The 13659-nt window shown below is 36.9% G+C and overlaps 1 protein-coding gene across 1 annotated transcript in view; it reads left to right on the top strand.

Annotated features, from left to right (window-relative positions):
• Positions 1–13659, top strand: part of Pla2g4a (phospholipase A2 group IVA) — a 142787-nt gene that overhangs the window by 104336 nt on the left and 24792 nt on the right. The window contains exons 11-14 of the mRNA XM_048356438.1: positions 4884–5021; positions 5124–5216; positions 9489–9560; positions 11475–11717. Coding sequence (XP_048212395.1) covers positions 4884–5021; positions 5124–5216; positions 9489–9560; positions 11475–11717 — 546 coding nt within the window. The remainder of the gene's footprint in view (positions 1–4883; positions 5022–5123; positions 5217–9488; positions 9561–11474; positions 11718–13659) is intronic.

Genomic DNA, 13659 nt, shown 5'->3' with positions numbered 1-13659 from the left:
TGTGTTGCTGCTGTGAGGGGGGTTAGTTGTGTCTTCCATTAGCTATGCAAGTCTTATTTCCAAATAAGCTATCTCAAAGGACATATTGTGAGAGTACATATATCTTTACTTAAATTACTGATAGGGAACGGAGATGCCTGTCATTTGTTGTTTAAAAATGGCTAGTTAGAGAAGTTGAAATTTGATCTCCGTGTTGTATTTTTATTTTATCTATCTATCTATCTATCTATCTATCTATCTATCTATCTATCTATCTATCTATCTATCTATCTGCTGTTCCTGGGGCTTGAACTCTGGGCCTGGCACTGTTCCTGAGATTTTTTGCTCAAGGTGGGCACTCTACCACTTAAGCCATGGCACTACTTCTGGCTTTGTTGAGTAATTTATTGGATGGAGATAAGAGTCTCATGGAATTTCCTGCTTGGGCTGGCTTTGAAACATGATCCTCAGATCTCAGCCTCCTAAGTAGCTAGGATATAGGAGTGAGCCAAAAGTGCCTTGTTGAGTTGTATATTTAAAAGTAAGAGAAACAATTCAGCTTACAGAAGTCTTATCAAGAACTTTCTTGCATAAATACCACAGAATGTTTTTCTTTTCCCTTGGAATGATTTTAAATGCTTTTTCCTTTGGAAGATTTTCAAGAAATAAACATTAGTGTCTAAAACATTAAGTATTTTTGACTCCTCCATACTATCACATTGAGGAAGGTTTTTAAATATCATTTAAGAATATGTACTAGCAAATAAATTTCATTTATAGAGCATTTACGGAGATGGACTCAATGCCATGGTATTCTCCCCCCCTTCCTCTCTCTTTCTTGCTTCTTCCCTCTTGTCCCTCCCCCTTCTCTCTTGATTTGGCCTTGAACTCTTCACCCAGCTTCCTCAGCCTCTGAGTGCTGATATTATGGACATGTGCCATCCTGTTTTTCATTATGAAGAATTCTTTGAGAGAAATTACAGGGGTAAAACATACAGGATTTTCCCCCAACAAAACTACAGTCCCACTTGAGAGTTGAAAATAAACTATAGAAACATTAGTATTACATATCTAGAATATTGCTACTGCTAATGTATGTAGACCTGACAAAGTCTTAAGAAAGACTTTAGAGATGATTGAATTCAGACTCAGGTTAAACTGAATAGTTAAGAGGAAGTAGATAGGTGACTTTGGAAAAAGTAACCCTGGGAGGAAGCAGTGTGAACAGCGCTCAGAAGACAAAGATTTGTTTTGTGGAATTACTACCAAAAACCTAGTCTAAGATTTGTGCACACAGTGGTAAAAATCATGCATACATATGGGGACTTTTTCTTAAGTTATGAAGAGGTTCTCTTTCCAGACATAAATGTTTTTACTCAAATGAAACATTTGATGCTTGGAGTTAAACAGTTAAATTATCTGGATGTGATTTTTAGGTGCTTTGGTGACTCCCTTAGGCAAATCAAAAGGAAAGAAACTGGAATTGAGGGTATCACTGTTTTTGTAATGAAATTCTGAGACCAGGGAGATAATGATAAGGAAAGAAAGTAGGAGATGGGTGTGAAAGATCAGGGGGTATTACGATGGATTTCATGAATAAAGATAGATTTCTGTGAAACAGGAAGAACTTTCCCCAGCCATGATCGTGGACTTTACCAAAACAGTGAGGCTGGACTAGGGAAAGAATGATTAGTTTTGATTCAGGCTTCAGGAGTGGGAGGTGATGACAGAAGCTGTGTGTGTAAATGTTCTACAGGAAGGTAGTTGCAGGAGTGAGGCTGACACTGAAATGTGTAAGTCAGCGGTGGACGAGGAATAGTTGAAAACTTGATGAGCATTTCAGTGGTTGAGAATGGGGGAAATTTTGGTGCTTGAAAACGTCTACAGTTGACAAAAGAGAGATCAACAGAAAAATAGGAGAGGTGAGGTTGTATTCCTTTTAATTCCCAAAATAGGGCTATAAAATGTAGAGCTAGGAAATTATGTGTATAGAGGCAGGAATTTTCCTAACAGCTTCTGATTCATTGCTAGTCATGTCTCCCTAACTCCACATAAATCATTATAAAGCAGACTACTTTCAGATGCAGGGAATATGTGCATGAGCTTGAACCTGAAATGAACAACATTGTTAACTCATCACAACTGTGATTTCATAACATCTTCCATTGAAGTGAACATTCCTCCTTACCATTCAGCAATACATATGAGATCCACATTCCATTTCTAAAATTTTGAAACAAGGCATTTTTGGATTTCAGGATGTTTTAGATTTTAGTTTAAAGGGTGCTCCTACTCTATGTTACATAATACACCAAAGTATCATGGAATTATGTCTTTAATTGGTCATACTTTTCCAATACAATGTATTGATATTTCCACCAACTAGGATAAATAAACTATTAGAAGACCCTGTAAGCCAGGCATGGGAAATCCTAGCTACTCAGGAGGCTGAGATATGAGAATCAAGGCTAAGAGGCAACAGGCAAAACAATCTGCAAAACTCAAATCTAATTAACTATCAGAAGGCTGGAACTGGAGATGTTCACTTAAGTGGTAGAGCTCCAGCCATAAGGGAAAAAAGCCACATGAATTCCAGTACTGGAATGAAAGTAAAAATAAATGAATAACTAAGTTCCCCTTCAGTGATTTCTTTTTAGATGGGTCCAGATTCAGTTCTAACACTAAATGAATGAGAAAGCTTATAGACTTAGAAATTCCTTCAATTTGGAGTTGTTAGATAAGAGATTATTGACACATTATAAGTTTGTAAAGAAAAGTATTCCCACATAAATTTTGCCGGGAGTATGGTATGGTAATGGGATCTTACAGAGGATCCTCAACAAAGACTTTGAACTTATGACCTAAAGATTAAATAAGTATCATCTTATGTGTTCATATGGACATAGCTATTGAGCTATTGTTATCTTCTGCTAGGTTTATCCTAGACGTGTACTAATTATAAGATGATACTAAGTAAAATGAACTCCAAGTTATGGAAACAAGTTGTTTATCATTGTTGATGTCATTTTCAACATACCATGTGAAATCATGCCCCTTTTTCTTTCTGTGGTTTTATCCCTGATGTCACTGTAACTGATTTTGGTACCCTGGATATTGAATATATATGTCTTGGAACTAGGAAAGGGAAAAAGGATAAACGGACAAGCCAATGGAACAGCAATACCTACAAAATTATATGGTATAAACCAACTGTACAACTCATGAGTGGGAGGGAAGTCAGGGAGTGGGAGACGGGAAAATGAGGGAGGAGATAACAAGTTGGATAAGAAATGTACTCACTGCCTTACCTATGAAACTGTAACACCTCTGTACAGCACTTTGACAATAAAGAATTGAAACAAAAGATTAAGAACAAATGAATAGTTGCAGAAAGGAATAGTGAAGAAAAGACATGGTGTGAAAATGGTCTTGACTTATTGGAGGAATAGGAAGAAGGTCTGTGAATTGGATGTGGAGTAAGTATGACAGAATATGAATGTAGCAGGAGACTGGCAAGGAGAAATGGAATTCAGGGAGTAGAAACAATATTGTCATGTTACCTTGTAAACCATGTTTTTATCTTGAGTTTATTAGGAACCTCTAGGAAGGTGTTCACCTGCCATTGGTTTGCTTTGATCTCTCTTTTTAGAATTGTATTTTTGCTTTAAAAAGAAAAAAAAGGAATAGGAAGTGATAGGAACTGAGCTATTTTGCAGACTCCGGGGGGAGAGTATGGTCAGGTAGCCAAATGGATAGTGACAAGTTTTTAATATCTAATGATGGAACTTGATATTTTGGGTGAGCTATGAAAGAAGGGAACCATCAAGGGAATCCCAAAGTGCAAATAGTAGTATAAATAATAGAACCAAGAGAGGGAAGCCTGAAGGAATTTCAGGTATGGTGAATGGGAGTCAGAATCCAGGAATTCTTTCTGGACATGTTCAGATTCAGGTCACTGTTAGACATAGTTATGTTAAGGGAGGACAGGAAAAGCAATAGCAGGTAGTACTGATTGACACTAAAATATATCATGTCTTCTCCTCTGTTCCTTTCATTTCTTATCTCACTGGATCCTCCAAACAATACTAGAAACCATCTACTGATTTTATTCCCATTGTAAAATTAGGGAGCTGGCACAGAGAAGGTTAGCAGCATGTCTAAGTCAATAGGCACAGTTAGTGAATTTCAGAATGGGACTGGCTCTAAACTGACTCCAGTGCCTCTACTTTTGGACATTGGGCTTTACTGTCCCCAGCAACCTAGTTCTCTAAGACATTAGTGGAAAACCCTCCATTGTGGTTTTATAAACTAGAATAAATAGCTACTCGGCAAATATACATATGTCAATGAGGAAAAGAAATATGTTAGAAAACATTTATTTCCCATTTTCATAGACTGCTCCTATCTCCTTTATGAGTTTTTATATGAATTATGTTTCCAGTTTTAAATTTTTTATAATCAAGATGGACTTTATAAAAGATGTCTGAGTTGAGAAGTGGAAAAGGATATTTCTTTGTATCAATTAGAGAGGATATTTTTTTCTTTTTGGTAGCACTGGGGTTTGAACTCGGGGCTTTACAAACTTGCTAGATAAGTTTTGCTTTTGCTCGAGTTATTTTATTTTTCAGATAGTATTGTGCCTTTTGCCTGGGCTAATCTCAAATGGTGATCTCATATCTCATATAGCTAAGATTACAGGCAGGCATTAGCATGTCCGACTAAGGAATATCTCATTCAATTCATCTACAAGCTTTTCTCCCCCCACCTTTATACAGACATATGCATAATATGTTTTTGTTAATGTTTTATTAACAATTAATTGAGATTAATCATGGCATTGTTAACTGTATTTCTCTATATCACTTCCCTATTACTAAAATATATTATTTTAAAACTGCTTGCAGATTGGGTTGAATTTAGTCCATATGAGATTGGAATGGCTAAATATGGTACTTTTATGGCTCCTGACTTATTTGGAAGCAAGTTTTTTATGGGCACAGTTGTGAAAAAATATGAAGAAAATCCCTTACATTTTTTAATGGGTAAGTGATTGAAAAACCTGCTGTTAGTTTCTCTGACTATTTTAAATCTTGGTGTTATATAACTTAAATATTAAGATATGCTTTGATTCTGCTTTGTTTCAGGTGTCTGGGGTAGTGCCTTTTCCATATTGTTCAACAGAGTTTTGGGAGTTTCTGGTTCACAAAATAAAGGTTCCACAATGGAGGAAGAATTAGGTTGGTAAAAATGCTTACACTAATGCTGATCATTGAAAATTTTATACCAACTCATATGTAGAGAACACTAGATATTCTTGAAAACTTTAACTATTCTAAATTGATCAACAATTTACTTGAACCTACCCAAGTATTTCCTAAACATTGCTTACGTGTTATTCCTGAAGTACTATTCTGATAATGGAGTTGTAGAATCCATCAAGATCATTGGTTCAGAGAATAATTTGTAACAAGGCACATCCATTCCTTTACTTCATTATACATACTATTGTTGTTAGACAGCACTTCTCTTTTATAAATAATAAGGGTCATGTTTTAAAAATTAGATTTTCGGGGCTGGGGATATAGCCTAGTGGCAAGAGTGCCTGCCTCGGATACACGAGGCCCTAGGTTCGATTCCCCAGCACCACATATACAGAAAAAAAACGGCCAGAAGTGGCGCTGTGGCTCAAGTGGCAGAGTGCTAGCCTTGAGCGGGAAGAAGCCAGGGACAGTGCTCAGGCCCTGAGTCCAAGGCCCAGGACTGGCCAAAAAAAAAAAAAAAAAATTAGATTTTCAATATTTGAACATAGTATGAGTTTATGGATAAACTCATGTCTGTCTCATAGTTTATGTATCTTTAAATGCTAATTCACTAGAATTACTAGCCTCTCCCATGGTGTTGTTTAATATGAAAAAGAACAAAACATTTAAATCACCTTCCATAAACTGAAAATTATGACTTAATATAAGTAAAACTCATCATCCCATCATCAATTAAAATATTATTTACAAAATGCAAAAAATGGGCAAAGAAACAATGGTTATCCTTCATTACTGAATAGCATACAGCAACATATAGGGTAGGTTTTTTTTGAATGAATACGTTTAATTTAAAGCAAATAAAGCTAAGCATATCCTTATGAGACTTACTAAAGTCTCTTGCCAAAGTTAACTTGTATTAAAAGTTTTGCCATCCAATTTCATTAATGTAGCTTTTGGCTATTTGGAATAATAATAGGAAGTGGCCATGGAAAGGTACCTCTGAGTTTGTGGCCATGACTTCAGGAATTAGGACAGTGCCATGGATCATCACAAAAGTCCCGACTCTGCCTTTTCTGTCCTTGAAACATCATTGGCTGATTTGAGAAGAGAGAGACTGACAGAACAGTAGTAGTCAATTTTTCAGTGATCATTTTATTTAAAGAATGCAAAACATTTAAAGCTTAATAAAAAGTTTAATACACTGCCTCTGGTTATCACAAGCAATAGCAGTTGTTATTATTGTACGAGCATATATACAGAAGAACCATTCATTAAATTCTTTTTAAAATTTTTTATTTATTTTATTTATTTTTGCCAGTCCTGGGCCTTGGACTCAGGGCCTAAGCACTGTCCCTGGCTTCTCTTTGCTCAAGGCTAGCACTCTGCCAACTGAGCCACAGCGCCACTTTGGCCATTTTCTATATATGTAGTGCTGGGGAATCAAACCCAGGCCTTCATGTATATGAGGCAAGCACTCTTGCCACTAGGCCATATTCCCAGCCCCCCATTCATTAAATTCTATAAATGTGATTAGTATTTTTACTCCTCTGGCAAGAATTGACTTTAGTTGTTTGATTCATTTTATTGACATTTATTTATGGCTTAAACTTCTATAGTTACCAATATTTTCTTTAGGTGTACTTTTGTAGAGTTCTTAATAGATGATGAAAAGATGATTTTATGATTTCATTAGGACTTTTATTTTCTGGTATGGTATGTCTGCTTGTTTTGTTTCTTTGAGGTGCTGGGAATCAAACCCAAAGCCTTGTCCTTGCTAGGAATTGTTCTAGCACTGAGTTACATCCCTAGCCCCAAAATATTTTAAAAATAAACATAAAACTAACAAATAGAAGGGACCTATGTGCTTATGGTTGCTCAAATCCTCTGAACATCATCAGGTAGAGAAAAGCTGAGACTTTAAATAATACAGGACCACATGCTTAGTTAATCCACAAGACTAAATGTTTAAAGTTGGATTGCTCTTGGTTTATCCTAATGAACATTATGTCTCAGATGACTGCCTTGTTCTTAACTGTAAATTTTTAGAAGTCACCCAGTCCTCTCTAAATTATATAACCATTTTCTATTAAAAAAAAAAAAAAACCACACACACCAAAAACCTCAAAGTATCAGAGGGGCTGGGGATATGGCCTAGTGGTGAGAGAGCTTGCCTCGTATACATGAGGCCCTGGGTTCGATTCCCCAGCACCACATATACAGAAAACGGCCAGAAGTGGCACTGTGGCTCAAGTGGCAGAGTGCTAACCTTGAGCAAAAAGGAAGCCAGGGACAGTGCTCAGGCCCTGAGTCCAAGGCCCAGGACTGGCCAAAAAAAAAAAAAAAAAGAAAAAAAAAAGAAAAGAAAAAAAAAAAACCTCAAAGTATCAGAACAGAAGAACCACATAGCAGACTTGCTTCCTGAGCTCCTTCTCTGTTGAAAAATCCAGATAACTCTGGTTTATTATTTTTGTTCTCCTGAGGCAGGAAGGGAATAGGACTGAAATAACACATCAGAAGGTGGGCGAGACAGTGGCCGAATGCCAAACAAAAGGAAGATGCTTACACTTGATAATGCTGAGGCACTTCTTTGTTGAGAAGTTCCCCTTGAGGCCAGTGGTCTGGCAACTTCCATGTCCTGTGTGTCTTTAGGGTCCACCCGTTCAGCTGGAAGTCTGTTACTTCAGATTATGTAAGGGTTTCCAGAAATGATACCCAATGGGTGGCTGAGGACTTGAGGATTCCTGGTGACTGGATCATCTTTGGCTTGGCTTCAGCCTACCTCTAAAAGGGTAATCAGAGGTGGTTTTGTTTTTGTTTTTGATTTTTTTTTCTGAAGGAACACATTAGATTAAACTGCAATCAAGTAAGTTTAAATGAAATTATTTACCCTTTCAAGGAGTTCTGTAATTTATGCTATGGAAAAAAGACAGATATATTGATATGTTTTATATATAATATACATACTTTGTGTATATACTTTATATACATACATACTTTACATATAACATTTATATACCTTATGTATATATATACTGAAGATATATAAAATATGAAAGTTTAGACTATTTAGCAGTTCATATCATGAAAGCTCTCTGATTAAAAAAGGTAATATTTCAGTATGCCATCTTCTTAAATCAGAGTTCAAACATTACAAAAGAAACAAAAGCAACATGGTAAAAGGAAATGGTTCAGAAAGGAAAATACACTCAAGAAACACATTCAATGCATATGACATCTGGAAGTGATTGTTTCTTTATAGCGTTTCTCATCTATGCAATGGTCAAAAAATGATGTGAATAATAGTATTGGCTTCTGAGAATTTGATTTTATTGAATTTTGTACAAAATTCAACAAACAATGCCAGTGAGAACCAAAAGCTATGTCCTGAAGAGTTTTTTTTAACCTTTTCATACTCATATGCCTATGTTGTTTATACAGGTATAAATAATATCCACAGGTATAAATAATATCCACAGTTACGGAGAAATCAAATGTCATATCTATATGTCTTTGAGTTAAAGCCTCCAAGAAAGATGCTGAATAAAGTGGCCCAAGTTTGTAATCCTCACTGTTTGGAATGCTACCCAGGCTGGTGGTTTGAGCCAGACCAAGGAGTAAAAGTTCAAGAAACTCCATCTCAGTCAGTGGCTGGACATAGTGATATGTTCCTGTTATCTCAACTATAAGGGAAGCGCAATGATTAGTTAATGACATAAGGAAACACAAGTATATACCTTAAATATAACTAATGCAAAAGTGGGCTATAGTCATGACTAAAATGGTAGAGCATCTATGAAGCCCTAAGGTTTGATCCCCAGGACCTTCAAAGCAAATGAATAAATAAATACTATACAGTAAGTTAGATTTTTATATAAACAGTGCTTATGAAAATCATCTGACTGTACCCTAATTTAGGTATCCTTTACTTGAAAAAGACAACAAGTTATTTTGGTAGACGTTCCTGCTCTCTGTGTATTAAGTTTCTGTGGTTGCTCTTTCAGTTTTTCTGTATCGTCTTTTAGTAAATTCTCAAAGGAGCACACACTGATTCATTCCAACAGATGATTTTCAGTCAACATTAGAGATGGTTTTCACAGGCTAGTCTCGAACCTCAACCTTTCCAATTTTAGCCTTGCAAGTAGCTAGTGTTATAGTTCTGAGACATAGGGACTAACTTCAGATTGTTACTTTAGAATTAATTATTTGTGAACCTTGATCTGAGAAGCTTCACTTGTTTTGTTTCCACAGAGAATATTACAGCAAAACATATTGTGAGTAATGATAGCTCGGATAGTGATGATGAATCCCAAGAACGTAAAGGTAAGAGAGACAAATACCTGAGAAGAACTGATTAAAAAAAAAGTTGTGCATTATCTGTTTTCTTTTTCAGTTATTGAACTTGTTGAATATGTATTGGAATGTCATTATCACTGGAAGTCCATAATTCGAGGCTTCTATTATGCCCCCTCTGGGATCTAGTGAATTTGTAAAGAAAGGTACCTACCATGCACATCTGTTGGGTGAAAACCAGGAAAACTTAGAAATTAGGAAAGCTAGAAAAACTAGGAAACATAGAGGATAGGATTATCTACTATGGCATATCTATAACTATATCTATATCTATATCTATCTATATTGCCTATAGTGGTGTTACTGCTTTAAAAGCCAGCTGTCTTCTATTTCTTCTGTCCTCTGACTTCCAGTAGCACTAATCATTTTGGTGTCTTGAATGGACTGTAGTTGGATCTATACAGTGTGCAACCTTTTCACATTACTTCCTTTCACTTTTTTATATGAACTTCACATGACTTAATAACTCATTCATTCTAACTCATTCAGTGATATTTTCTGAATACATTATAGTTCATCCTTTCAGCTCTGGAAGCTATCTTGGCTGCTTCCAGGAAATTTTGAGTCAAATCACTATACACACGTTCAAGTTTTTATAAGGCCTTAGCCTTCAATTGCTTGGGTAAATACTAAGAACTACAATTGCTAGATAATAAGGCAAGAGCTTCTCCCAGTGTGGCTGTGTCATTTTGCATTTTTACCACCAATAATCAAGAATTTATTTGACTCTGCATCCTTGTCAACTTTTGGTGTTGTCAGTGTTCTGGATTTTAGCCATTGTGATATGTGAGTGGTAGTTTTTTTCCATTGTATGGATTTGTACTCCCCTGTTGACTTGTATAACTTTCCAGGCTTAGTGATGTGTGCCTACATTTCCAGGAAAAAGTCATTTAAAATGATTGTGTTTGGCCTATGATTGTATTTCATACACTTTACAGCATTTGTTCAAATTACAGGGTTTTTAAATCACTAAACTTTATAATCAAGGATTAGATGACAGGTCATAGGGCCGATTCATAGGGTATTTATTGGGCAGTAATTGTGTGTTGAGTTCTTTAGCTTCTTCTTGCATAATCCTGGATGTTTACTAACAGGATAAGGACTCTTAAGAAAACTTAGGAAACATAGAGGGTAAAATTATCTACTCTGGCTTTTATATGTCTTGTGTGTGTGTGAGAGAGAGAGATAAAATGGGAGAGAGAGAGAGAGGGAGAGAATTTGTCTGAAGAAAGGTAAAAAGGAAGTAAAACTAGGGACGAGGAGAAAAGAGATAATTGAAGTTTACCTGAATGTCTAGCATTGACTATTGACTATTGACATTGACTATTGACACTGTCAGCGTAAGGTTTATTGAAATAGCTAGCTGATGACGGTATTCAGGCAGGAGAGAAAAAAAATATGCTTGAATTGTTGGCGGGTGGCCTACACAATGCATGGCCAGGGAGAAGAGGTAAAGCATCCACCAGCCATGCCTTATCTAGGGCAGGGGCAGAGAGTTGTGGCCAGGTGGACTGAGATATGACCTCAGAGAAGAGGGAAGTAACTGACTTCAGGTGTTCCAGTTACCTAGGTAATGCAGGTATTGGGCGGAGACTTAAAGGGGGAGGGGGTCATCTACATGGAGCCCTCCCCAGGGGTGAACCTTACAGTCAGAAATATAATCTTTACCTTGCTTGTACATAAAAGGAAACAAGAGTATTATAAACATATGTTGAAGACCAAGAGCTTGATTTTCAATTATGACTTTTGATTGGCCAAAGATATCTCTCCCTCTCCCTCTCTCTCTCTCTCTCTCTCTCTCTCTCTCTCTCTCTCTCTCTCTCTCTCTCTCTCTCTCTCAATACTTTTTGGAGGCTGTATAATGCTCTTTTCATTTTTCCTTAGGCACTGAAAATGAAGATGCTGAAAAGGAGTATCAAAATGCTAATCAAGCAAGTTGGGTCCATCGTATGTTGATGGCCCTGGTGAGTGATTCGGCTTTATTCAATACCCGAGAAGGACGCGCTGGGAAGGTGCACAACTTCATGCTGGGCTTGAACCTGAACACATCTTACCCACTGTCTCCGCTGAGAGACTTCACCACGCAGGAATCCTTCGAGGATGACGAACTTGATGCAGCTGTAGCAGGTGAGTGTGCAAAACATCATCCCTGCTCCCTAACTCAGGCCCTCTTCATTCTTTATCTGGGAGATACCCTTTTAATGACAGATGACCTTTGCTCCTGAATGCTCAATGGCATGGTTATGCACTTAATTTGTGAGGAGCTTTTACTTTCTGGTCTGGTGATCAAGAAACAGCACAGCTGGATTGGTACTGAAAGTGGTAAGGAGAATTTAGATTCTTTTGGTTTTAATTGGGTCAGAGTTCACTTGAGGAGAATAGGAAACCCTGTCTTAATAACTTCAGGGATTTGGAGTATTAAGTACTTGCAAAGTTGTTCTTAGGATTAGAGGAGCATGCTCAAGGCTGAGCTTCCAGGAATGACTCTATAAACAAATCTTCCCCACCACCGCCTCCACAGCAGAGCTAGCAGCCTCTGCCTCATTTCCTCCTTCCCAGGGCGTGGGCGTTCTCCGTGGCAGGGGCCAGCTCTGCCCTGCTTGGTAGCTGGAGGGCATCTGGTGAATTGTGTTCTTAAACTGTTGCCCTCCTATGGAGTTGAGTCAGTCCTTCTCTACCACTTGGACAGTATTTCTCTCTCTCGTTCCCAGAAGGAGTAGAGAAATTTTTAAGCTTGTCCAGTAAGAATCTAGTTGGTTTTGTGTGTGTGTGTGTTTTTTTTTTCTTTACTTAGTCAAATCCCCAAGAACAGCTTCTTTTCTCTGTGATAGATTAAAAGTTAAACTGCTTTTGGTGACTAATAGTATGTAATTTATCTTTTTGGTGAGAATCTTAACATTTATTTCCTGCTTTATTGTTACATCATCTTTTCCTTGTTATTCAAATGGCATTTCTTAATGATTTCTGACCTATGGGTGATGTGAAAGTTTAAATGAAATATTTTAAGAAAGTCTTCCTATTGCCTTTTGTCATGAAATATTTATAAGAATTAGGGTATGGTTTTCAATTGTGTTATTGCTCTGGTAGGTCTATCTCTTTTCATCCTTTAACTTTAAGGGGAATCAAGAAAAGAGATTCCTCTTGTTTGAAGAAGAGTCCAAATTCATTGTATTGTACATTGCATTTCTGCCACTCAATTCAAGGCTAAGTGTGACCAGTTATGTATCTGAAATGCATACACTTTTTGGTGCTTCAAACATTTAATCTAGCTCTTCAGGAGGCTGAGATCTGAAGAATCATGGTTCAAAGTCAGCCCAGTCAGAACAGTTGATAAAATTCCATCTCTGACCAGCAAAAATCTTGGCTGGAGGGCTAGTCAAGCAAGCAAGCCAAACAAGTGAAGAACCCTAAGTTCAAATTCTGCTGGGGGGCGGGGGGGGGATAGGGGTATTAATGGTAAACTGGAAATGCACTTAACTCTGTAATTGGTGACATTATTTTCTGTCACATCATTGTGACATTTCAATTCTAATGAAATTTGTTTCTTCTGGAAACTAGAGCTTTATAATTAATGTTGAGATGCTTCTGAAACAGTTTATACTTATTGAATATTTAGATCTAAAGAAGTACTCAGTTATTTTGCTCTATAGAAAGGAGGAGAAAAGAATGATTCTATCATCATTGTCCAAAATTACTCAGCAGATCTGGGTTTGGGATGGATAGCTCTTGGCCTTGTTCCTGAATCCTTTCCTTGTGTTACACGCATCCTCTTTGGTTTTGTTACTCATTGTCTTGCTGATGTAAGAATGGAAGATTTTTTTGTGTAAACTTGATTCCATATCTTTTACACTTTTACTTTGCCAACATAACTTCTCTGTGGTTTGTACAACATGTGTCCTGAAGTCCACATTTTTATCATCTTTCTGGAAGTTTTCTAACATTTTATGTGGACTTGAGAGTACTAAAATTGCCAGGCAAAATACAGAATTCCCAGTTAAAATTTAATTTTAAATAACATGCAATAAAATGATGCTAATTGAAATGAACTACAAGATATGGAAACAAGAGG

The sequence above is a fragment of the Perognathus longimembris genome, chromosome 11 (genome assembly GCF_023159225.1).
Source record: "Perognathus longimembris pacificus isolate PPM17 chromosome 11, ASM2315922v1, whole genome shotgun sequence".
Lineage (NCBI taxonomy): Eukaryota > Metazoa > Chordata > Mammalia > Rodentia > Heteromyidae > Perognathus > Perognathus longimembris.
The sequence above is the reverse complement of the archived record's forward strand: the minus strand, read 5'-3'. Positions and strand labels throughout refer to the sequence as shown.